The sequence below is a fragment of the Embiotoca jacksoni genome, unplaced genomic scaffold, assembly GCF_022577435.1.
Source record: "Embiotoca jacksoni isolate LCO1_2020_lvr unplaced genomic scaffold, fEmbJac1.0.p SCAF_28, whole genome shotgun sequence".
In the NCBI taxonomy this organism is placed as follows: Eukaryota; Metazoa; Chordata; class Actinopteri; family Embiotocidae; genus Embiotoca; species Embiotoca jacksoni.
The window spans coordinates 1,179,138-1,206,428 of NW_027185379.1; the positions used below are offsets into that span (position 1 = coordinate 1,179,138).

The 27,291-nt window shown below is 42.2% G+C and overlaps 1 protein-coding gene across 6 annotated transcripts in view; it reads left to right on the plus strand.

Moving 5' to 3' along the window:
• Positions 1-27,291, plus strand: part of slc8a2b (solute carrier family 8 member 2b) — a 104,999-nt gene that overhangs the window by 65,665 nt on the left and 12,043 nt on the right. For 3 of the 6 annotated variants that reach the window (XM_069161048.1, XM_069161047.1, XM_069161050.1), the window contains 8 exons: positions 14,135-14,651; positions 15,607-15,744; positions 16,078-16,305; positions 16,418-16,804; positions 18,953-19,078; positions 19,171-19,366; positions 20,382-20,512; positions 25,137-25,510. In XM_069161048.1, coding sequence (XP_069017149.1) covers positions 14,265-14,651; positions 15,607-15,744; positions 16,078-16,305; positions 16,418-16,804; positions 18,953-19,078; positions 19,171-19,366; positions 20,382-20,512; positions 25,137-25,510 — 1,967 coding nt within the window. In that variant the 5' untranslated portion in view covers positions 14,135-14,264. Of the gene's footprint in view, positions 1-10,867; positions 11,083-14,134; positions 14,652-15,606; positions 15,745-16,077; positions 16,306-16,417; positions 16,805-18,952; positions 19,079-19,170; positions 19,367-20,381; positions 20,513-25,136; positions 25,511-27,291 lie in introns of those variants that run through there. The other 3 variants (XM_069161049.1, XM_069161052.1, XM_069161051.1) reach the window with 2 other exon arrangements.

Here is a 27,291-nt window from a genome sequence, read left to right on the forward strand (position 1 = left end):
TGTCTGGAGACAAGTGAGGTGCAGAAGTCAAGATGTTTCTTCATTATTTTGTAAAACGGGACGCACGTTTTTCAAAATATAAGAATTGCATCTGCTTTAGCGGTTAAAATCTAAGTGAGTGAGGTAAAATAGAAAAAGGACCTGCCGCTCTGCTGATAAGACATCAGTCATGTTGTCTGGCTGATTTATAGCCCTTCGATTAGTGATCAATCTGCAGTGAATCAATCACAACCTATTCAATTACTTTTAGAGTGCATATAGTATAAAGTAGGCATTTTGATAAAGTTTAGACTGTTACACAACAGTATTTGTTTTTTCTCTGTTCACCTTTATTGTCAGCGACAGTCCAACATCCCTGCACTGGATCTCACTGATGAATCTCATATCTCCGTTCTGTTCTTTTAAACACATCCATCAGAGCTGTGTCACCTGATTGTGAATGCAAACGGTTCCTCAGACGTCCAAAGAACGAGCGAGCGAGCATTTTTCATCACTGAAATCACTTTTTCTTTTTTTCTTTTTCTTTTTTTTTGCAAAAAGAGGAAGTGAACAAGAGGAGAGAGGAGCAGCCGCAGTGATTTGTTAGAAGAAGAGCCGCAGGCTGCACACCTTCACCTCCTCGGGGAGGTCACAGTCTTCCACCGTTCCCTGCTGTCGTGTGAAAAGCTGCTCGCATTGTGTGCAGCTCATGAAATCAGATCGTGGTTGTTAATGATGTGACGAGCAAATCCAGATTTTTAGCTCACTTTCTGTATCGTAAGAACTTGAGTTTGTTTTGGCTGCCGATGCATCAGCTGCTCTTCTCTTGTATTTTTAAATCAGTAGCTTATGGAGGGTTCGCTGGAATTATCCTGCATTTGTTGTAATCCTTTAATACTCGCAAGATTTAGAGAAGTGAAATGAAGTCACAAATGTTTTTCTGTAAAAAAAACAAGAGGGGCTTTTATTCGGCAATTTTTGCAAACTCAGAGTCACCGTGACTCAATAGAGTAGGAAACTTGCACCAGGTAGTGATTTTACTCCCATCTGGAGAGTGCATGTGGGTCATCATTCACCCCAGCATTGGAATAATTACATCTCCAATTACTTCCAGTTTTCCTGGGGACTTGCTGGTCCTGTTGTAGTTTAGATTCAGAACAATGTCTTTGTGGTTTTTAGTTATTTCAGCGGGAAAATCCGTCTTTTACTTGATTTTTCTCTTGAATTAGCTCTGTGTAATGTTTGGGTTTACTAATGTGATGGATTGAAACACGTTAACACCAACTTGAAAAACTTTTTGGGAACCAGACAACAGAAATCAAAGAGATCACGACCTTTTAAAGCTCATTAGATGTCAGTGTAATGTCAGCAAAACGCTCCTTCAACTCATCCTGCAGGATGAAGTTCATTACAGAGCACATCCTGTAATATCATTAGCGGTAAATTGCAAGTGATGACTTAAATTACAAAGTAAATATTTTATCTCCATGCTCGCCCACGTAATGTTCATCCCGACTGAAGAGAGCTTAAGTGCACTTTTACAAACAATCCAGGTTATTTAAAATGTGCTGTGCATTAACTTTAACTATTTCCTGGTGTCCTGTACACGAGTCCACTTTTATATTATACGATTCCCCCTCATCTCCTCCTTCTCATGTTGTCTCATCTTGTTTATTTCAGGGAGTAGTGAATGAATGAACAGGTGAGTAAATTCAGACACAGCAGAAAATCGTACCTGTTGTTTTTGCAGATCCTGGAATATAATAAGACGGATATGAAGCAACAAAAATTAGACGACATCTCGTGTAGTATTTGTAAAATGAGATGGATTCTTTTTCTGTTTTGGTCCCGGGTCTCAACCCCACTCTTACAGTTTCAGCAGGCTTGCTGCTCAGTCACCATTCAAAGCAGGATTGTAACAAGGGTTCATCTCTCTGTTGCAGCAGCTCGGTGGCGTCGCTGCATGTTTTTACTGTAAACGGCTCCAGTGAGGATTACTTTGAAATTCAAGGTTTTTCATTGCTAAGATCTTCCGTTCTCTAAAATTGCCTGTTCTGTGATCTTGAACAATGAAGTAAAATGCACATACACCCGCAGTTTAGGTGAAGACTCAGTTTCTGACTGCAGTAGGGCCCCACAGGAAACACACACAACCACAACCACAAACAGAAAACAGGCTTTAATGCATTGAAAGACTAGCACACTCGCTGTGTGGCAGCAGCCTTGGGTCTAAAACTGTCTTTAGAACAGAATACAATAAAAAAAATAAAAAAAATAAAAAAAAAAACACCCACAATGGCAAGTTGACATGCAAACCGAGCCTCAGTTTCTCTGCTTCCGCCTCTATCTGTTTCTTCCTTGACATTTTTCCCTTCATGCCCTATTTAGCTTCAATTTATACACCGATTTCACATCCGCTTTTACATTGTAGTTATTCAAGCAGTGCTTTTATCTGAAGTGACTTATTGTACAGTGTACCGGTACTGTTAGCCTGTATTGTAAGCAGATGCTTATATGGTTTGCTTATAATGTTACTGTGACTCGTGATGCAGTCAGTCAGGGAGAGATTTGAAAAAGCAGTGAGTGGTGTATGAAAGTAATTACTGTACATTATGCATCATCAAGGCTTCAAGTTCTTCTGTAGTTCTTCACTGAAGAAGTAGAACATCATCAGAAAAGGTTGATGTTGTTTTTTTTCTTCTATGACTGTAAAAACTGCGTGATTGAGTCACACCGAACAAGCTGAGTAGGTGGATGTGTATTTCTCCGTCCTACAAATTCAATAAATCCTCTTGAAAGGCAGCAGAGGATTCAGATGTTTTCTCTCATCGAGGTCAAAAATCTGTCCATGATGTTGAATTGCGTATCACACGGGAAGCCGTCACTCAAATATGAGAGAATATGAGAAATGTTCTGTAAGCTGTTAAACCTTAAAAAGATGTGTTTCTAAATAATTTACATAATGCATAATACATTACATAATTAGACAAATTGACAAGCTCAAACGGAGGAAAGCGGAAAATATCGGAGGCGTCAAAAATAGCAGAGGCAAAGAAAGAGAAGATCCTGGAACGGCTTTTACTTTCAAAAGGTTTCACAATCGATAAAAATCATTTGTTAAAAGGAGTTGAATTCCGCATCACTCGGTGGATTCAGGAGCTTTGGGGCTGAAGAGCCGCTCGAGTATCAGACATTTCTTTGAAAGTGATTTTCAGTCACACTCTTTCTCTTCTGTCTTCTGCTCTCCAAGCAGTTTTGAGACCACGCATAGATTTTCTGTTCGCACTGTTTTCTAAGCTTGTGGTCGTGGGTCGGTGGGATTTAACACGACTCTCTGTCTCGCTCCACTCCGTTGACTGACACTGATTGTCTCCTTCAAGAGAACCCAGGCTCAGCGGGCACAAAGAAAATGATTGTTGTGAGACCAATTTGCTCACTGGTTTAGCTTCAATTTATCCTTATGAGTGTGTGTGTGTGTGTGTGTGTGTGTGTGTGTGTGTGAGGGAGAAAGTTGAAAGGAGAGTGTGTTTGTCGGCCACCGCTTGTTGTTTGTGCCTCATTGTGTGAGGTTCAGTCCCAGAGGACACGAGGTCAGCGTACTATAGAGCTGTTTTTGGGTCCCATTCTTCTTTTTTTTTTTCCCCCCCAATAGAAAATGTTACGTAACTCACAGTTGCAGCACTTTGAGGCTTCGATTGGAAACTGCGTACAATCTGATTTATTGTTAAAAAAAAAGCACGAGGTTCAGACTTCTGTGCATGAAAGATGCTCGCTATGACTCTCAAGTGGCATTTTGAGAAAAAACATCCAGTTATCAGGTTTAAAATTCTGTGAAGTTGGCCACTAATGGCAGGAAAGAGCAAAAAAAAATACAAAAAGATACTGTTAAGAAACCTGAAAGCACGAAGCAGGAGCTAAATCAGGTCACTTTTACATTCGCTGTCGGTTTGAACTGAATTCAAATGCTGTTCGGGTAACAAACGTCCAAAACCTTCCACAATTTAAATGCTCCATTCTTCTGAGTTTCTGTGCTCAGTAGCAATAACGATGTTGCTTAAAGGTACAAAAGGAGAACAGGATAAACATCTGGTGTGTCCTTCATGCAGGTTTTAGATGCAGAGTGATGACTGGACCACAGATGCACTAATTCCTCCTGTTTGTTTGTTAAAAAAGACATTATCTGAGATGTTTTCAAAGATTATTGAGAGAGAGACTAAAGCACAGCTGCTTTTGGTCTTTGTGGGATTTGTTGATCTTTTACGGGATAGTAGCTAACCATAAGCCCCCTTTTAGTTCCAGGTCGTTCATCTGATAACAATTTGGTGTAAAAGGAGTATTTTTCCTTGCAAGTGTCATAGCCGGAGACCAAAATACTGTTATTATAGTTAGTAGTGACAGTAAAAACATTATCAATATTTATAGAAATTCCATTAAAGGATGTAGAAGCATGATCACGCAGTCCGTTGCCTCTGACCTCAATTTGTTCATTATAAAATCACCTGCAAATGAGCTCAGAGGGAGAGACAGATGTAAAAGGGTGAATGGCAGAAATCCTGGCAGCAGATGGGATGGTTGTTTATAGTGAGAGAGCAGCGCTGAAGAGACAGAGTGAGTAAATCAGAAGAAGAGGCGAGTCAGAGAAGAGATGAAGACGTGCAGCTCCACTGTGCTTCAGTCTGAATTTAATTACGTCATTCAAAATTGAAATTAAAAGCAAAACCTCACGCTTCGGTGACTTTTTATTAAACACCCAAGACTAACTGTGTGTTTTGAATTACAAGCAAATTTACCCCCGGGAAAAATACACAAAGGTTGCTGTTGAATTTGAACCAAACGGCCTCGTTTGTATAAATCAGGGCTGCGTTTGTGTGAAGTTTGAATGCCTCTCCTCTCTGGAGTGTGAGATAATTAACAGTTAATGCGGTGAAACAGTGAGACCTATCACAACTGTTGTCTCACGTCCTGCAGCGCCTTCAGAACAGCAGGGTGATGCATTGAACGCAGTGTCTGGAAAGATATTTTAATATATCCGGTGAGAATTATTTCACCAGGGACTGTACAGTGAAGGAGTTTTTAATATGTATATGTATTACTGGCGTTAAACTTCTCAGTTCAGCATCACGGGATGTTCTGCAGCTCAAGAGATCATTTTTGGGGTTTTATTTATCGTAGATAGACAGGAGAACAGCTGAAGGGAATTTGATCAAACTTGGCAAAAACATTCACTTAGTACCAACGTTGACCTGGTAAGATTTTGGTGTTTAAAGGTTAAAGGTCAAGGTCAATCCCACCCATGCCTTTGAATGCAACTTTTCAGGAACGCCTTGAGCGGTGCCAGTGGAGAGTCTAGAAAGACATGATAAATGAGAGCAAATGTTTTTTTGTCAAAATATTTTGAAAGAAAATGATCACGTACTCAGAAATCCTAGAAATACCAAGGACATTGACTTGTATGTTGTTAAACTTCAGGCTCACCAAGATCCAGAAATCGTATGTGAAAACAGAAAATGGTTGAGAAAGTGGAAAGGTAAAAAGAAAAATCAACTATCGCAGCACCAAATGTAATTATGTCGACATTTACAAAGATCCACTCACTGCAAACTTTCTCTTTACTTCTATAAATAATTCAAAGACATCAGAAATGTTCCTCCACATTCAGGAGTGTCCTCGGTCACGTCGCTTAATTCTCCTCTTCTTTATAGACTCGCTGTAATGGAGGCCGTCCACAGTTCATTCTAGTTCATTGGTGCACTTAGTGGAAGTTGTGGGAAAAGCTTTTGCTGAATGAATGAAACAAATTAAAGTTAATGCGAGCGTTTTAGTGAGTGCAGCAGCACGCTGCTCAACGCTGTCTTCACTAGTTTGTTGGGAACAACTGAAACTTCATAAAAGCACTTTTCTTTAAATTTGTTGAGTTTGTAAGGCACTCATGTTATATTGATGCTGCATTTTAGGTGCGTGTGTGTGTGTGTGTGTGTGTGTGTGTGTGTGTGCGTGCCTATGTACCTACTGACTGTTGCCAAGCAGCAACTTGTTGTTGCCAAAGTGTTGTTTGTCTCGTACTCCCTGAACCTTCCCGTGAGAGAAAGAGAGTTTGAGATTGACAAACGGTTGGGAGAGAGAAATTTAAGTGCTGAGACAAACACACACAGACACACACACACAGAGACAAACACACACAGACACACACACACACACTATCCTCGTTAGGACATTGTTTTGCATCCTCTCCAATTTCTTCATTCCCCACCGAGAGACATCACTTGACATCAAATGCCAACGACAAACAAATCTGAATTGAAACTTTAAAGCCCTTTCAGATGCCAAAAACACTCCACATAATTTCTGGGCAGCTTTTGAACATGATTACTGCAAACATTAAAATACAGCAGTTCCACTAGAAAGTTATCTAGAAAGTTATCTTTCACATTGCAGGACGTGTCATTGAGTTGTTGTATATATATATGTATATGTATATATGTATATATACATATATATATATATATATAAGAGTCACAGGCCTGTTTAGAGGGGAAGAACACGGTGAAAAGAAGTCCTCATGAAGCTGCAAACCTTTGTGTCTCAAATGGGATTATTTGGTGCTTCACACCTCTGATTCACTCGTTTCTTTCCGATGGAGAAGAAGGATGAGCGGGAACCTGAGAAAAAGGTAGAAATGAGTGCGTGTATGTTTCTGTGTGTGCGTTGAGCTCCTGCTGATTCACAGATGCCTCCATTTGTGTATTTGCCAGTCACTGATGACATCACCTCCCCTAAAGGGCACCGCACCCACTCACACATACACACACAGACACACAACACATACACACCGGATCGCTCGAAAATAATGTCAACAATGGAAATGTTTATAAAAAAAAAAAACTGATAATATTGACTGACAACATTTCATAATTCTGACTTTAGTTTGGTTAAGGTCGGGGAAAGATTTAAACAAACAACACACGAGTCGCTGACCCAAACCTCCACACGTGTGCTTTCCACCTCACTACATGAAGGACACTACTTTTGGCACCAAACGTTGATTCTGGCTGCAAACCATGAACCGTAGACACAAACACACGCAAACACACGAGCTCAGAATCAATGGAGAATCCAAAATGTCAACAATATCAGTTTGCTTGGTTTTCAGTCAGTTTGCACATTTTGTCTGACGACGGTTTAAAGTCTTGAGAAATTAAATGTTGCTGTCTCGTACCTTTAAGGGGAAATATTTGAGAAGTGAAACGTTCGTAATGAAGAGAACGATTTTTGTGCTGCAGACTTCTCAAAGACAAATAACGGCTACAGGATCATCAGAGTAAGAAGTCCTTGTCATGTCTTGATCTCATTAAACAAAGTGGGCTTTTTTTGGCCTCTGCTCTGTAGATTAAAGCCCTGAAGTCTCAAACACTTTTAATCTCGACCGCCGATGTTTTGGCGGCGGCTAAAAGATTGAACAAATAGTCCTTTACAATAAAAGGAGGCGAGAAGGGGCAGGTGCTACAAGGAGAGAGAGAATCAGCTGAGTTGTTTGTTTGCCTGATGGAAGGACACCTGCCGTGTCTCGTCGTCTTTGTCTCTGTATCTTGCACTCACACAAAGTACAACAATTTCATCTTTCTGGAGTTTGGATGACGGTCGTTTTTTGGTGACAGTGAAAATGACCGGCAGCCATCTGAAGGACAATTTCTGTGATAAGGCCGGTTTACAAGGTTGTGTTTGTGGCCCGCGAAATGAACACGAGGGTGCGAGAGAAGGGAGGGAGTGACGGGCAGAGAGGAAGAGGACAGAAGTCACAACAGCGGCTGCCTGCGTTTTAAAAGACCTGAGACGAGCGTTTTAGACGGCTGATCATTTTCTAAGTACCCCGGCGTGGCAGATGTCCTTGAGTCACTGCTCAAAGCTCTTTCCAAATGCTTCACAACTCTCAGGTTTTAACCCCGCCGGCCTCGCAGAGCTTCCACATCATCTTTTCTCTCTCAGTACTGACAGGTTACAATTCAATAAGATTCAATCAGCATTTCATCTCATCTTCAGGTCGTAGCTGCAGGTTTATTAAAAAAAAAAAAAGAATATCTTCCTTACCAGTCAGCAAAAAGGGGATTTCATGTCTTCGATTTTTAGATTAGATAACACTGACTTATTTACATGCAGTTAATGTAACATGTTTAACATCACATATGTAAACTAACTTCTTTTTAACCATAATCTTTTTCTAAGCTTTAACCAAGTCGTTTTTCTGCCCGGACCCAACTAATGGTTAACCACCTGGCTATTATTGTTACCGTGACAACGGGGTCCTTACCTCTGTCACTGGTGCTCTGCTCCCACGGAGGGCGCTGAAAAAAACACGTATGTTGTTTTGCCACATGAGATGCTCCGTTGTTTAGGATGCGAGTGTGTCGGTCCTACACTCGTATATACCGTGTCTCATTCTTGACTGATTGGAAATACACGTGTCGTTCTGGTCTGAGGACATGTTGCAGGATTTCCTGTGGGCAGATGATGCACTGTGATACTCAATGCACGGCGTTCTGTGGGATTTTTTTTTCTTCATGCAAACAGCTTGTTGGCATTGCCAGCGAATGCGCCCACATTTCAGAGCTCAAACACACCGAGTCTCCACCAGACATCAAATCCCTCACGGCTCCAGAGCCCGTACCGAAGCTCACCTTTGACCTCCCCGCGGCAGATGACTTACACAAAGATAATTACCCCCTCAGGGATCAATAGAGCGTGACGGTAAGTCACCCAGCTGGGCCGGAGGCTTGTTTACGTGAATATGAAGTTTTGTTGTTTTTAAGGTGAGGTGACTCAGCAGTGGAGCCTTTAAGTTTCAATGTTCATCCCTTCATTCACAAACGTTCATGATCATGTTTAATTAAATTACTGTTACTTGGAGTTTTGTTAGATAGAAAATACTTGAAGTAGCACTAAGAGTAGAATTTTGCAGGCATTTTTTTGGTTCTGGTTTTTGCCTCTCAGGTTACATAACGAGTGTTGGTCTCGGTGAAGGATGCAGCCTGAAACGAATGCCTGCAGACGATACTCAGGGCTTATATTTACCAGGTGTTTTTTGGAATAAAAACTATAAATCATTCAGTATATAGTTTTATTTACATGCAATCTTTTCTTAAAATATGCTAGTTTATCATCAATCAAAAATATCAATGTATTCTGATCATGCGTACTAATTTATTCAATGTTAAATTCATGTTTATGGTATCAGTTTGTGTACAAGTGAAACAAGTTGCCTGTTAACCAAAACTACAAAATCTATCAGAGCAAACTACAGACTACAAATATGTGAATCGAACCGAATTAATACTTTTCCATCAACTGAAACCTCGCATTTAGCACACCTGTAGCCACTAACAAGGTAAAGTTATTCACGCTAGAAACAGGCCCGGTAACGTACTCTAACGACTCATGTGGTGCTTCATGTGCAACCCCACAAACACACAACAGCAGTAGGCAGATCGCTGCTGTGTTAATTCTTGACATCTAATTATTGGTTCTGTGTCAAAATGCCGGTGCCGCCACGAATTAAGTTCAATCAGAAATTCCATGCTGCTAATCGGTAAAGACAGGAAAGACATCAATCTTACTGCTGTTGGACATTTCGTTGAGCACGGCTGCAGCTGAAACTGAAGCTCACTTCGTTTGTACCGAGTGGTTCAAATTAGTTGCAGATGACTTTGTGTTTTGTGAACTGATCTGTGTTCCCCACATGCACAAACAGCCTGACTGATAGATGCTGTTGTTGCTTATATTGGCCATAAATATAACTACTTGTGGTCTGCTGACTTATTAATGGAGAGAGGATAGAATATAGTCAATACAAAAACATGTCGTGATCCATGCTGGACTACTTCTTCCTCTTCCCCGGGGGGTTTAGGGGAACAAGGCTGCAGTACAGTTTTAAATCATTTAAATAATTTGTGAAGTGTGCAGATTGAAGAGGTCTCGGTCAGCTTTTTGCATCTTTGCTCGCCCCCGTCTTACTGCCTTGACCTGTCTGTGGCTCCGTGTTGATACTCAGGAGCAGCAGGTAAACACAGCGGAGGTGGAAACAACAAATGATTTCACCGGTTGGATTAATGTTGTGCAGTTTTTAAAGACTCAAAGTGGTCCCATTAACCTTTCAAATGCAAATTGGGAGCAGACATTCAGAAGGCAGGACATGAAAGCCGAAAGTTTATTGAAAAAGAGGCCTCCATAAACACTGTACATGATGTCAGTGATGTTTCTTAAGGTGTGAATCCCTGCTGAGTGCTTCTCAGTCACCAGCGAGGACCTCCTGATGCGGTCGGTGACAGTAGCGATACAAAACTGCTTGGCAATGATTTGTTGTACAGTCAAATCTGTCAGCCTGTGACATCGAGTGCCGGCTTTACAAGCTCGCCTCGGGTCGACACATCAGAACCTACAGCTTAGATAAAATGTGTTTGTGTGTGTATTTTTGTGTGTGTGTGTGTGTGTGTGTGTGTGTGTGTGTGTGTGTGTGTGTGTGTGTGTGTGTGTCCTAAGAGCTCCCATCACTGCTGCAGAACACATACATTATAGTAAAAGGTTCAAATTCAGCTTTTTTTTTTTTTTTTTTTCCCCTGGTCACTAATTAATAAGAACAGACTTATCGGCATCAACAATCATTGTCTGAGTGGAGGATCACAGTCAGTCGGACTCCGCCTGTAACTGACATGATGCCAGAGCCGTGATCAGATACAGGACAGAGCTGATAGACAGAGATAAGAGAGGAGGAGGCTGGAATGAAACAGTAAGATGAGGAGTGTGTAAGTGGGATTGTTTGTTCAGTAATGTTCATAAATGTGTTTTTTTCCGTGAACTGTACTGAATTTTCTTTTTTTTTTTCTTTTTTATTTCCGAGACATTTTCTGGAAAGAAGAATTACAGGAAAACAGAAAGTGTGTTGTTGGCGGGTACACTTCACCCCGGAGGTCTCTGGAACAGGACCAGGCTGTAATCTGTTGCTGGTTCAGACTCTGTCAACCAGGTGATGGTCATTGAACCCAAAAGGCAACTGGACTTCCTGTAGTTTCTTTCTTCAATTCTCCAGAAAGAATGAAGCCTTTTGGATGAGAGGTGAATTATCTCTAAGAAACTAATAACTTCACTTAATAACATCATTGTTGAGTTTTTCTGATCTCACTGTGCACTGCTGATGGGGACAAAGAGACTTATTCAATTTCAAAATTCCCCCATGCGTCTGTCGTCCAATGAGCTCGAAGTTGTTCGTTTCAACCTTACAGCTGTGGAGCTGTTACTGACTGAATATAAAAGGAATACTTCATCTTTTAGTCAGTCCAACGCCAGCTGAACGAGCAAAAATAGGAAATTTGTCTTCAGGCATCTTGCAGTTAACAGTCAGGAAATAGAAATAGATAGAAAAAAGTAATTTATCATCAGCGCCAAATTAGAGTTCCTGTCAGTTTTCTCTATTGTGCCTGTGAACTGCTGACAGTCAGTGAATTATTTAGAGTCACTCAGATGGTGCTTCAGAAAATAGATGTTGCTGTTCTACTTTTTGGGGTTAAACTGATCTTTTAAAGCGCACAACATGCGCCACGCGTGCCTCTTTGCGCTGTACCATCGCACAGGGATCTATTACGGTCCAACGCTTACTTTTAATACGTATTTATTCCTAGTAGCATATTTTATATTTTTCACTACAGTGGCTCAGGGAGCTGCTGCGCTGTTTCCTTGTTTTACGCGATGACAATAAAGAGGCCTACTTACTTACGTTCAGTGCTTACTTTATGTAAGAAAATGCCCGGCTTTAAAAGGGTTTGTAACTGCAACGCAGCAGAATGTGTGAAAGGCCCGTTTGTGTGTGTGCGGCAGGTTCTTTTGTCTGACGTGCAGTCGGCCTCGCTGCTGCGCTGGTGTCGCTCTCCGGGCAGCTGCGTCTGCTCCTGCTTGATGAACGAGGGCTCCCTCTCACTCCTCTCACCCCTCTCACTCCTCTCACCCCTCTCACTCTTCTCACCCCTCTCTCTCTCTCTCTGTCTCACACCTTCACACCTCTCCCCCGGTGACCAAAAAGTTCTGCCCCGGTCGCCACGTTTTTTCCGTTTTTTTCATCACCCCTCACGCCCTCCTTCACCTCCTTCTTCTTCTCTTCTACTTAAACTTAAGAACCCTCCATTCATCGCGCCTTCTTTAAATCAGTCCAACGCTGGAAAAAAATTATACTTTCAACCAACTTAAAAATTTTTTTTTTTTTTTTAAATTTAAATAGTTTTTCTCAAATTATATTTGCGATTTGGTAAAACTTGTGATTTGTTTTTTTAATATCAATCAAACATGTTTACAATGTAAAAAAGTTGATTTAGTATGAAGACCATTTTTCACTTTGTTACAACTCATTTCTTTCACTTTGGGAAAAAACAAATATTTACAGTTACATCTAAGTAAAGTTTTTACTTCAGAATAAACTAATATAAAAACTATATTTCTGTGACAAGCTAATTTATTAGCTTTTCTCAAGTAAAATTTTTGATTCAGGACAAACTATAATTTAACTACATCTTAAATACATACATTTTCTTGTTTTTACAATCGGACAATAGTTACCGATGTCGTTTTTTTTTTTCTTTGTTGTTTTGTTGTGTTTTTGAGAACAAACAGACCTTTCTGAGCAGACCGTGTGTCGCACCATTCGTCCTGACAACGGGGCTCTTGTTTCATTCCTGTTGCGTTTGTTGGCAGATCTGCTCTGCAGCCCCGGTGTGTCCCGTTGGGCTTCAGGCCCCGGCAGATACGCCAGCGTGGAGAATAAACAAATAAACAAGCTACAGGAGCAAACAGAGACAAACAAACACGCTGTCTGGTTTTCCAAACTTCCGTTTTTCAAAGGCAAAATCCAAACCTTTGGAAAGGCGAGCCTCGGCTCGTTGTGCAGAGCGTCGTCGTAACTCGGCAGCAGGAAGCCGGCGGTTCGGTGTTATTTCAGTGAACGACGATCATTTCTTTGTCAAGACAAGATCCCGGCACGGAAAGAAACTCGATGTGGTTATTTTTAAATCACTCTGAAGGCCGTCTGTCTAACGCCCCATTTTAAAAAGTGTGTTTTTGCATGTTTATTGTTGGCAGGAAGGCCGATCTTATTACAGGTTATCGTCGAAGGGAATCCGCTCAAAATGATGATGTGTGACGAGCTTTGCTTGTGATGTTGTGAAAGCAGAAGGTGTTAGCGGGTGCTCTCCTCCTCACAAACCAACGGATGGAGAGAGAAGTGAAGCGGGAAGATTAAGGACTGATGCACGTACCGTAGGAAACCCTGTTCAGTCCATCTGTCCCTCCTTTGGTTTCACGCTGAGGTTTAAATCTCACCACTTGGCAGAAGTGTTATTGTGTGCTCGCTCGCTCTCTCTCTCTCTCTCTCTCTCTCACACACACACACACACACCACACACACACACACACACACACACACACACACACACACACACACACACACACACACACACACAGGTCGTCACAGTGACTGGTCTCTTCCTGCTGTCTCTGTTTCTTTGTAAACTTCTTCTTCTTCTTCTTCTTCTTCTTCTTCTTCTTCTTCTTCTTCTTCTTCTTCTTCTTCTTCTTCTTCTACTTCTTCTTCTACTTCTTATACACCAGCTGCACTGATAGCGCTGACCAAGACTCATATTAACCCTTTCCCACCCTGGCGGTATACGGGAACTAGGGTGTCTCTGTGATCTAAATTAGTTAGGTGGAAGTAAAACTGTGAATTATTTATTTTTTTTCCGATTTCACTGGTGTTAAACACAGATTGTTCTTCAAAGTGTCTCTTAATCATCGAGCCAGATTGTAGTTTTTGTGGAGCTGTCACTGACTGAACTTGAGCGTCCTTTTTTTCTGGTAGAAATTTTAAAAAGGAGCCATGTGGATTAAGCGGTTAAAACCTAGCAGGAACTACTCCTTTATTTTATTATCTTTGTCCTCTCGTCTCAGCATATTCATAAAAAAGGTGTCAGACAACCGACTCTTTATATTTCATCGTTTAAGAGTTATGTTCTCCTCATTGTCTGTCAAGTGTGATATGATGTTTGGATTTGAAAGATCTTTTCAGTGTGTCACGAACTAATCAGCTCTTTCGTCTCTTATTTTTTTTATTCTCTCCCTCCTGTAGGTGAGCTCGTCGCACCTCCCTCAGCTCTACCCGGCGTCTCCCGTTCCCACCTCCCTCTTCTCCCTCAGCCTCATCCCGTCATCCTCTGCCTCGTCCTTCCTCCAGGTTCTTGAAGGAACCGAACACCGCCATGTCTCTCTTCACCTCTCCTGCCCCCTTCCTCCTCCTCCTCCTCTTCTTCCTCCTCCCGCTGCCTCCCTGCCAGCCGGAGTCCCAGCGCGGTGAGGACGGCCTCGACTCGCACCCGACAACAATCTTCCCCCTGGCGTTCTCCCCCTCCTTCTGGCCTTCCTCGTCACACATTAACAGCACCGCGCCCGGCAGTAACGAAAAGTGTGGGGAGGTGGACGTGTGCAAGCCGGGCATCCTGCTGCCCGTCTGGAAGCCCATCCGACCCGCGCTCGGTTACCAGGTGGCCAGAGCCGTGATCTACTTCATGTCACTCATGTACATGTTCCTGGGAGTGTCCATCATCGCGGACCGCTTCATGGCGTCCATAGAGGTCATCACGTCCCAGGTGAGAAGGAGTGAGGATGGATTACTTTCAATAAATGATTAAGTACCTGAAATATGAATATTTTTTTAATTGTAAAAGAAGATTGCAGTCAAATAGATGATTTTCTTTGTGCAATATATGAAATGTTTAAAATATTTAAAATAGGAGAGCGGAGGTTGCCTGGAGTTCAGTGGTTGCTGCCTGTCACCTGTCACACTTCTTTCACTCCCCTTCGTCTCCTGTTCTTTCTAACTGTCAAAAATCCTCCCATCTGAGAGACTTGAAGCAGGTATTTTGGGTATTTTTCTTCTTCCAGTTTTGGGTGAATTTGAGCAGATTTTTTTTCATGGGAATTGTTTCATTTTCCCAGATTTGAACCCTATTATTTGGTAATTGGAATCAAATTTGCTCCACACACCTGGAACCTTTTCACTGTGTCACTGAAGTCAACTCGTTCCCTGGGCTCGACAGCTGCAAATCTGGAAGAGATTTGCCGCTAGATCGCCCCGATTATGGTCAGCAGAGAGGGGAGGAAGTTAATGAAATGGTAGCAGAAGGAAAAAGGAGAGCGTTAATGGAGGAAGCGGGCTGTTCAACCGTCCCTTTCGAGGTCAAAGTAAATGAAATGTCTGCGTGCGTATCCCACAATCCATCACTGTGACAGTCAGAGCAACATCTTAACTCCCTTGTTAGAGATCAATAGGTAATCCTATGTGTGTGTTTCCGTCTGAATACGTATACACGTACATTACAGGTACAGTTTGCATGTGTGAAGGTTTACTCAAACTAAAGTGTTGTTTGTGCCGCTACGTTTTTGTAAAAAAATACCTTTTAAGATCTGACAGTAATGAAAAACTATATTACTCCAACGGAGGCCCAAGATTGTATGTTGCTGAAAGATGACAGCAGTATGTGTGTGTGTGTGTGTGTGTGTGTGTGTATGTGTGTGTGTGTGTGTGTGTATTTGGGCCAACAGGAGAAGGAGGTGACCATCACGATGCCTAACGGGGAAACATCAGTGGCGACGGTGCGAATCTGGAACGAAACGGTGTCCAATCTGACGCTCATGGCTCTGGGCTCCAGCGCGCCGGAGATACTGCTGTCTCTCATAGAGGTACACACACACACACACACACACACACACACACACACACACACACACACACACACACACACACTCACTCTATCACAGCACTAAATGTGAATGCACTGATGCCATCAGCTTTTCTCACATCCTTATTCTTATTTTTGTCATCTGCTCGATTACTTCGAGCTGTTTGTGTGTAACTGTAGTTCATTTTTCTGCTTTTCTGTAACAGTATGCTTTCTGAAAATGTTTGCAAAACCACCCATGTTGTAATAGTTTCTTTTAAGAAGTCATTTTTCCGTCTATTGTTGGTGTAGATGCTCGTCATCAATGTCCTCCTCACACGCTGAATCTCTGCAGGTGTGCGGTCACGAATTCAAGGCCGGGCAGCTCGGACCCGGAACCATCGTCGGCAGCGCCGCCTTCAACATGTTCGTGATCCTCGGGATCTGCGTGTGGACGATCCCCAAAGGCGAGACCCGCAAGATCAAACACCTGCGGGTGTTCTTCATCACCGCCTTCTGGAGCATCTTCGCCTACATATGGCTCTACCTCATCCTGTCCGTCATCACCCCGGGCGTCGTGGAGGTGAGGCGGACGCAGGGATGTCGTGTTTCGACAGGCTTCGACTGATAATCTCTTCCCGCGCTGGGATGTGTTGATGTTTGTGTTGATGATCCGATCTGTGTGTGCGCGTCAGGTGTGGGAGGCCCTGGTCACCCTGCTGTACTTCCCCGTGTGTGTCATCCTGGCTTGGATCGCCGACCGCCGCCTGCTCTTCTACAAGTACATGGGCAAGCGTTACCGCGCCGACAAGCGCCACGGCATCGTCGTGGAGACCGAGGGCGACTTGACCCCCAACAAGGGCGGCATGGAGATGATCATAGACGGCAAGTTCCCGCTGAGAGGAGGCACCGTGGTTCCCACGGAGAACTGCGGAGGCGGCGCTCAGGACGGCGCCGCGGCCAACAGCATCGGCGCGGCAGCGGGAGCCATGGCGACGGGAGCCGGGGGCAACCTGCCCCACTCAAACAGCGCTATGGTCAACATGGAGAGCAGCAAGGAGCTGGACGAGAGCCGGAAAGAGGTGAGGCCCCGGGGAGGGAGATGGAGATGAAAAGCGAATGCAGCGTTATGGAATAATATTTCATCTTTAATATCATGATATCAAACGTTGGCAGTTTTAGAGATGGTGTTATGCTGTGGCGCTCACTTTGACATCCTACTGCACCCACATGACCACAAGTACACTTCACCCCCAGTGAAGTTATATGTGAGGGGCAACATGCAAAATCACCTGTCATGTCTTCTCTCTTAGTTTGTTGTTTCGGGGACATTTGAGACGTGAAGGTTTACGAGACACCAAAACACTGCAGAGCGTTTAAAAATACTCACAGACAACTCTGGAAAGTTGTTACTGCAGCAAATTACGTTCTCTACTGTTGCCCCGACCGTGAGATGAATAGCAGAAGGAAAGTGTTCAGCATTGTGTGCATGTATAAGTGTCTCAGACGCCTAACATGAACGTCTCCTCAACATGTCGTGGCAGTGATGAAGACAGCAAAGAATTGTTTTTAATTTCACACAAAAGCCGGAGAATCTAAACTCCTTTAGTGACACTTATCTCGGCATATCGTGGTTTGTAATAATTCTGCAATCTCATTTCCTGCGGGGTTTTTTTGTTGGTGAAAAATTGCAGTTCACATAGAAAACACAATTTCTTTGCTGATGTGTCCTTTCGGATAAGAAACCCTGCAGGAGACGCTAAAAGTTGCAGATAAATTTGATGAACGGCTGTGGTTTAGATTCCCGTATCCTAAAGAGAGGCGCGCTCGCTTTGTTGTGCGTTTTATATCACTTTCTTTACTTGGCGGTTAAACTCACTCAGAAAACAGCTGCGTAGAGGCACAGGGAATAAACATGACAGTGTTCGCATTCACACCTGTTAATAGCCTGCTGTCAAAGAGAGGCGCCTACTGCTGAAGAAAAGAAACCGTTTATAGAGGGAGTGTTTCTTTATCTGAATGGAGGGTTGAAGGACAACTACGATCTAAATGCTGCGCCGATCGGAAAGCCCTCTTCGGGAAACTTTGAATGGGCGGTATAGAAACAATTTACTGGACTTGACAATGAGGAGTTTTAACGGTAGTGACAGAGAAATAAACATGTGAAAGGTTAGACTGAACATAAGTACTGAGTACAGTTAGATGTTACTATTCGCACAATGTTTTGCTCAAATGATCCTCAACCCTCTTCAGTCTCTGAAGATGTGAAAGACTGGAAAAGCACTCATCTGATCGTTTTATGTTACCTGAGGTTGCAAGTGTGAAAAAACACAAACACACCTGCATAGTTTCTGAACATGTGTGTAAAATGTGATTCTTCATGTGACATTACAGCAGCACATACATTCTGATGCATCGTACAGCCCTGAATTTATCACTTTTTTTTTTTTACATAGCATTTGTCATCGCCCGCTGAAAGCCATTACAGGTGTGGAGTGCAACGCCACCCCTGCATTTTTGCTATTCGGGGTGACTGTGTAGGCAAAAACTTAGTTTTAAATGTGAGAGGAGGCTGAGAGCAAACACAGCCTGCAGGCTTTACTTCCTCTCACAGATGTTTCATTGAATTAAAGCTGTCACACTTTCAGGAGCTCCTCACTCACTTCCCCATTAGCAGCCGAGATGTCATCCACTCTGAAACCAACCCCTGTACACACAAAGATGGCCTTTTCTTTTCTGACCGCACACACACTTTCTAAACTAACACACAAAACACACACCACTAAACCAGTGTGTCCCAAAGACGGAGTTCCCTCGGAGGCCTTGACGTCAGGCGACGCGGTGCTGCAAGATGAAAGCGTATGATTCGTTCCTTTATTGTGCAACATCATAAAAAATATACAACATGATATTAACTGCATGTTATGTTACATTTTCAAACACCAAAGCCAGAAGATAAAAGCGATAAATATTCAAATCGCTGCATCAAAACAAAGCGTTTAATGTGACAGCTTCAGTTGTTCGGTTGTCTTTGTAAACACGAGATCTGTCTCGGTAAAACAGAGCTCAAAGAGACGCACAAAAAAAAACTGCTTCGCACATCTCTGCTGAAAACTGAACGATTTTTAAATGTCGTCCAGAGTCAGTGTTTGTACGGTCGAGCGTGTCGGCGGCGGTGTGCGTTTTATCTGAAAAGTGTGTTTTTGTGTGTCCTCTCGTGTTTCCTCCAGGTGATTCGTATCCTGAAGGAGCTGAAGCAGAAATATCCCGACAAGGAGTTGGACCAGCTGGTGGAGCTGGCCAACTACTACGCACTGCTGCACCAACAGAAGAGCAGAGCCTTCTACCGCATTCAGGTAACACACAAGGTTGTCGACACGTCGGGGACATAAACTAGTTCAAGGACTTCTCTTCACCTCGTTTTTTTCCTCCATCTGTCTCCCTCCAGGCGACTCGCATGATGATCGGAGCCGGCAACGTCCTGAAGAAGCACGCGGCCGACAACGCGCGCCGCACGGCCGTGACCGACGAGGAGGCGCCGGAGGAGGAGGACGCCGGCGTGTGCAGCCGCATCTCCTTCGAGAGCGCGCACAGTCAGTGCATGGAGAACTGCGGTGTTCTCACCCTGGCTGTGGTCTGCCAAGGTAGCGAAAGGAATAAACTCACAAGCCAATAATGACTTCAATTCAAGTCATTCACATTTTTATTTGTGTAGCGCCGGATCACAACAGAGGTCATTTCACTGAACACGTTAAAGTCCTTAGAACTGAACTTTACAGATTCACACAGAGAAACCCAACGATTCAACAACTCCCACGTAAGTTGGGAGGTAAAAACACCCATTTAACAGGAAGGAAAAACCTCGGAGCAGAACCGGGGTTCGGAGGTGGGCGGAGCATCTACCTCGACCGGTTGGGTTTGAGGGGAGAGCAGAGAGAGAAAAGGACAGAATAGAGATACAAGACATGAACTGCTGGTGGGGGACATCACATCTCATGGGTTCACAATAATAAGTTGAAAGAGGGAGAGATTGGTGTGGTCTTCAAATTAATGTTCATATTTAAACCGCAGTAGATTTTTATGTCTTGGATCAGTTCCATCATTTTATCCTTCACTGAATTTGAAGCACCTGGATTTATTTTAATAACTAATTACTTAACTCAGGTTTTTTTTTTTTTTACAGAGTACTCCACTTAGCTTGACACTTCTATAACAGAATATTCACAATGGATAGTTGAAATCCAGAAACCTCGTCTCTTGTCTTTAATTCCACACACTCAGTCAAAACCTCGTTACTCAACCACTGAGTGTTCAGTGAGACAGCTGTAGCCTCAGGCTGTTGGCTTTAGACATTTTTTTCTTGTGTTTAACTTGTGGTCTGTAGTCAACCAAGTGTTTTATCAGCGTTTGTGCTGCCACACGGGTTTCATGCAGCTTCTTTCCACATTTAAAACAGTTCACGTGAAACATTGGCGTCACCACTTCATTTGAATTTGTAGGCCATCTATAGGAAAGTCTTATACACATCAAAAGATCGACAAAGTTTTATCTGCAGTCCGTATCAAAGGAAATTTCACAGTTTATTTTATCGCCATAAAATGGTTTCATGCACAGATGCGGTTCATTTCTTAATAGTCGGTTTTATTGGTGCTGTTTCAGGGGGTCTGGGAGAGAACACCTTCTACGTGGACTACAGGACCGAGGACGGCTCAGCCAACGCCGGGTCCGATTACAAGTTCAGCGAAGGAACCCTGGTGTTCAAACCGGGAGACACTCGCAAAGATATTAAGGTGAGTTAAAGATTTGCGTCTGTCAACAAGGTTTTTGTTTTGTTTCAAATTCAAAAATTTATAAGCACTTATTCGTATGATTATGTTTAATGGTAAAACAACTTTTTTTTTGTATCCTTTAAAAAAAAAAACATGAACTTATTTTTTAGCAATACAGTTTTTAATAGAAACACTTTGGCGTTATTTTGACTACAAAAAATGATGACGACTAAATGTGTTGTCAGTACTTAAACATAACCATGAAAAAATGTGAGTAAAAACGTATTGAAGAGCTGAAACTTCTGGTCTTATAACTGACTGCAACAGTTTACTCATTTTTTTTAATCTCTGGTTGCATCTTCTCAGTTATTCAGATTTGTTCCTTTTCTCGCATCTTTGTTTTCGATTGTTGGCCAGAAGATTCAAAAACATCACTTTTAGCTTTAGGAAATTGTTGTTTGGTCTATTGTTCGCTCTCTTTCAAACATGGCAGACTTACTTTAACACGACTCTCTGCTGTCTTTCATAACGTGAAGTTTGTGAGGAGTTTTAACAGGAAGGGAACCCCACTATTAAAAAAAAAATCCATTCACGTTTTTTGGAGATGAGATTAAACTTGAATGACCCCTGTGGTGAAAATGTATAATTAGTTAATCCTATACATTTTAAAATAGCTCTGTCAATTCAAAAATTCCCAAAAGTTTGGTGTTAAAAATGTCTGAAACTGAAAGATAGGGAGTTTTTTTTTATTATTTTTTTTATTGAAGCACAGCCGCCAGCAGATTTACAAAGCAGATGATGAGATAAAAAATTAAAAGTCACAGCAGGAGAGACAGAGAGGGGCTGAGGAAAGACAGATGTTGAGATTCAAGCAGTGGGTAGAAACAGACTACTAACTCTGCTGCTGTAACAGGCATGTTAGCTGAATGAATGAATGAATAATGAATGAATGGCCACGCAGGCTCCTCAAATACACTAACAGCATGGTACTAAAAATCCACGAAGAGCTAAACATCTTTAATTGTAAGCTTAAAATGTTACTAAAGACCAGCTTGTGTTTTATTCTCAATTCAGTTCTGCTGTTTACCTTTAAAATTGGTAACATGTTTTTTTTCTTCATATTTCTATGGCCTTGTTAGATTATGGCTGCTTTAACTAGTCAGAAAAATGCCTAATTGTTTAAATGAATTCAACAAGAGTTCAAACACTTGTCATATCAGCTACTTGGACCAATACTTGTTGTGTTGTTTAAAACTGCTCTAATCAATACATGTTAGAATAACCCAGAAAATGACTATTCGTCTCTGTAGTCCCGTTCAACGCTGCTGAACTTCATAGCACTGTTAAACTCATCGTTTTGGTTTTATGGCCCTTCAACGTGTGTGTTTTGTTTTCATCTCACTTCACTCGTCAACCCAGTTTCCAGAAAACAGCTCTAAAAGAAACCCACTTAAGACAACCCACCCAGCACACGTAAACAAAGTCCCGCTATTTTATGATGCAAGAAAACAAAATGATACCGTTTTGCTAAAAAATGAAGCAGACTATGTACTGGTCTGTCTTAATGTGCATTTATCGTAGCAGGGAAAACATGCAAGATTTAACAAGGATGTCTCATTATTGTTTTTGAACTCATCCTTACGTCACTGCATATTTACACAGCATTGCACAAGGAATAAATCTAATTTTATTCCAAAATACAGCTATTTAATGTCTATAAGTACTAATGTCAGTCATGAACTGCTGCTTGGGGACATATGCAGAAAGAAAGAGAGCACACGTAATGGGAGATAAAAGAATGAAAGAGAAAATCAAGTAAAATAAAATCTCATTTCAGTTTTCAAGATTTCACACAAGAAGCAATTTTCTTACTCTTTTTTTTCATTAGTAGTTCATAAAGAAGCCCAATTATCTTTTAGAAAAAAGGATCTGGCTTTTGTAAGTGGCTTTCTTTTATGTAGGTAATTAAATAAAATGAGGAAAGGATCAATTGATTTGCTCAAATCGATCCGATACTTTAAAATAATTCAACAGTGTTACTGTAAAAGGTTATTTTCTTTTTTTTTATCGGTCCAATTAAAATGCTTCAAAGTTCACTGGCTTTGATTACAGATCACCAACTATTTTTCTCCTCTCTGAACTCGGGGTCAAACAACATTTTATTCTCACAATTAAACCTTGAATATTATTTTAAAAACTCACTATTATGAGACACAGTGAACCGGGTAATCTCCGCTCACATTCAAAGCCTGGTGAAAGATCAAAAGACGTGTGGAGGCTGGATGAGTGTTGAGTGATGCAATAGTCAGAAGAGTCACATGAAAGGAGCGCGGACGTTAAATAAAGAGACTGTATGAATTGGACTGAAAGGATGGGGAGTCGCTGAGTGTGCGAGGACATCACAAAAGGTCAGTGTCATCCATTTCAGCAGTGAACCTACTGACTTCACGGAGCGCTGTGCCGGTCAGAGATGAGCAGAAGGGAAACCAATTAAAGTTGAATACTTCCCTCCATTTTCAAAGCTGCACGAGCTCCATCGTCACCACGGCCTCATTAAACAAAAAGCTGACACAACCAATGAAAGGTCTCATTGTTCTACCATAATTGCCATGTCATGAAAAGGACACAGTCATTCATTTGAGTCATGAAAGATAGTTATGAATGAGTGAATTTAATTTGCGAGGGTGGTGCTGCAGTTTATTTCAGCCTAATTAATGCAAATGATAACACGTGCAGCCTACAGATTGTGCATTTGTTTCAATGTGTATTGCACAAAATACCGTCTTTCTGAGTGCACTGTTCTCCTGAAAGAGGCATTGTAATAATCACTCATATTTTTTCATATATAACAGCTTTTTAAACTTGTTTTCTTAATCCAGGTTAATTGTTCCGTTACTGCAGTGTGACCAAACGCTCTGTAAATAAACCGCAGTGACGGTCAGAAGGTTTTGAATGAAATGAAAATGAAATTAACTGCCGCTACACATTCGCTGATTGAATGATGATCCGTGCTGCATCTTAAGTAGGCTGATTTGCACCGTCAGTAACTGAGATGAGCCAATCAGTTAATGAGGAGAGCCACTGTTCTGTTATATCACTCTAACGGATCAAAACTTCTCTGGGTCTCTTTCATTAGTCAGTTAGAAGTTTTATGATATCTGAGTCATCATCACTTTGCACCCATGTTTTTTTACACTAAATAAATAATGTAATGATTTGGTTTGCAGTTAAAGCTGACTAAAGAGATCCAGAGACAGCAGCAACTGTTCCATGATACATGGGGGGTTGTTTGTTTTCTTCTGTTTGCCATTAATTCATCTCTAAATTTGGTGAAATCAATGAAACAAATCCGATCGCTGACACTCGGCTTGTTTTTCGTCCGAGAAGCACAAACTGAAGAGGAAAAAAAAGACGTATTTTGCCGAAGTTGTCAAATAAACATCTGAAATTATCAGGTGATTGAATGCATTCAGTTTTAATTTCCTGTCGAATATATTTCCACCCCGGAGCTGTCTTTCTTGAAAGGACTCCTACTCATGCCTCATGTATAGAGATGAATAATTACAGATGACTGACATCCAACATTTTATTCAGCTTTTTCTGTCCTTTTTCTCTGAAGATAGCTTTTCGAATGCGTGCATGTCTCACATATCACACACTGGCTCTGACATCTAACAAATATAAGAAAATTTCTCTCCAAAATGAAATACAAATTTGAAATTATAAAGCAGGACATGTTTTGTTTTTTTTAATGTCTGGAACGTGTCTGAGAATCCATCTTAAACTGCAAATATCACATATTAGCACCGTGTGCTCTCCGTGTCAGGTGCTGATGCAGAGGTCCAGTTATAAGCCACCTGCTGTTTCAGGGAAAATCTTCTGCAGAAAGGAAAGAGGATGTGACACTTGAGTCATTTATGCCTCATTTAAAAAAAAAAAGCTGAGCTCCAGCAGCGTGTAGCCTCCAGCTGTTATCACAGCTGCAGCCGATCTGCTGGCTGGCTGTGATTGCTGAAGCTGCGGCCGGGGATATGGTCTCTGCTTGGACAACGAAATCTAATTTGTGGCTGAGGATATCTCAGTTGGTGGCCGTGCTCTTTAACGCTCCATTAGCCAAGAGAGCTTGTATCAGATGTGACAGTTTAAACCTGGAAAACAGAGGCCTCGAGTCAGGACAACCGCCACCATCACAATTAAAGCACATGTGCTCTTTTCCTTAAATCTCCCTGAAACACAAACTTTATGCCCTTTTTAGATTTTATGTCATTTAAGTTTGTGAAATATTTGATTTTATTCTTTGTTGCGATATTAACCATTAAATAAATTACACCTCTTATGAGTAAGAATATGTATGCAGGAGCATCATTTTCAGTAGTAGACCCTTTAAAGAATATACAGTATGTACAAAATATGATAATAGTTAAGGTGTTGTAGTTCCTTTTGTAGAAAGTAAGCTGCTCTGTTCCTCTGAATTATTATAATAGTCAAATGACATTGATAAATTCAAATCAAGACTTTTTTTTTCATCTAAAAGTTGAATTTAGTTATCAATCTAACTGCTGCCAACTCACACTGAGGTCACATGATTTAATACTGTATCATGTGTCTCATATTCTGATTATTCAACGACCCTCTCTGCCTCCAGGTCGGTATAATTGACGACGACATCTTCGAGGAGGACGAGCACTTCTTCGTCCGTCTGCTGAACCTGCGCATCGGCGACGCCGAGGGGATGTTCGAGAGCGACGAAGCGGGTGCCGCGCCTAAAGCTCGCTTGGTGGAGCCCCTGGTTGCCACGGTGACCATCCTGGACGACGACCACGCCGGCATCTTCACGTTCAGCGAGCGCATGTTGCGCGTGAGCGAGAGCGTGGGCACCATGGAGGTGACGGTGGTGCGCAACTCGGGCGCCCGCGGCACCGTCATCCTGCCGTACCACACCGAGTCCGGCACCGCCAAGGACGGCGAGGACTACGAGGACGCCCGAGGAGAGCTGGAGTTCACCAACGATCAGACCACGTGAGTTTACTTTTAATCTGGCATGTACTTAAATACAAATTTACTTGACTTGAGTATCTCCATTTTACTCCACAAATACTGTACTTTCTACTTCATTAATTTTTTTCTGACTTTAGCTTTAGGCACTTTCAAGATTACAGTTTTTTATGTCCAGCAACAACTATGAATTTTAACATTTAATTTTTCCCAAATAAACTTTTTAAGTATTACATCTTCTTTTATCAGCTGAAAAGATTATCATACTTTTTCGGTTAAATAAACTATTAAAAAAAAAAAAATTAAATAGTTGGAATCGCTGGTGTTGTGTGAGCATATATGTGAATGGGAAATGTTTTATTGAAGTACAGGACCTGAATACTTCCACCACTGAACTAAACATATCGTTTTCTTTACACGTAATCAGGACTCTTCATTTCCTCGTTCTCCTCCCAGACAATCTGTGCTCGATCTTGTTGGAAGTTCAGTGCCTTGTTCAATAGCATGATGATCGTCCTTACTGAGGCACCGTTAAAGCTCCGCTGATCCTATTTTCAACAATAATAATGGATGAAGTCACAGAATTATCCTCCAATTATGACGTAGCTTTGATCATTCAGTTCCCTGAAATTCAAACCAACTACGCGTCCATCTTCTCGCATGGATGGAAATTGAATGGCTGTTTCTGCGTGTGACCCTCAGTCGGGTGTGAAGTGTCAGAGAGGCAATCGAATATTTATGGTTTCAAAAAAAAAAAAAAAGATTTTGGATCGTGTTCAGTCAGGTAAGAGATGTCTATTCACTTTAGATTAATTAATTATTTCACAGCTCTTTGAACTCCAGCTGCAGCATCTTAAACAGTTAGAAAACAAATAATCGAGCCGAACCTCCGGGCCGACGCCGGGGCAGATTAAAGAATTAGTGTCAGTAAAATGAAGCCAAATCTGGCACTTTATTTACCGCACTGTAGTTGGTGTTGTGTGTTGGTGTAGCAGCATGACGCTCCCCTTTACGACGGCCCACAGTGCAGCACTTTGTCCACCAGTGGAAATTAAAAGTGCAATTTCTGATGTTCGCTGTTGCAAAACTCAGACTGCAAAGAGTCGCAGAGCGGAAAGCTTCTCGTTTTGTAGACAGCTCCGACCGCCCGACGACAAACATTGTGGTCAGCAGATCGTATCGGCTGTCTCGAATCAATCATATTTTAATGAGTAAGTTGATATCAGGCCAAAATTGAACTGCTCTCTGGGGCCGGCGGCGGATCGAGTTTGATTAAAGGCTCATTTTGGTTTTTATGTTTTATGTTCGTGCACGTGTGACAAACTCGGGTGGACTGCTGCTCGTGCGATATTGCTTCCGGCAGCTGACGTAGACCGGCGGGTCGGCTGACTGACGGAGACGTGGACGAGGTGAGACGTGGCTGCTGACGGAGCTCAGACGAGTTTCTGTGATGATGGAAACCTTCATCATTCTGTCGCAGCCTCAGCGGCGCTTTGAACTCGTCTGTCGAGGAACGACGTATTCCAGCTTGTTCTTCGTCTCGGCGTGTCCGAGCGCGTCACGTCCCTCTGCAGCAAAAAGCTCAGAGACGCAGGGACACACACACACACACACACACACACACACACACGCACACACACACACACACACACACACACACACACACACACACACACACACACACACACACACATACTTCTCCACCTCTTGTGGCTTTCTTCAGCTTCTGTGCGACTGCATTCAGCTTGATTACTGACGCTACACCTCCAGATGCAGCTTCGTAGTGGGAACAACTGCTGTGACTG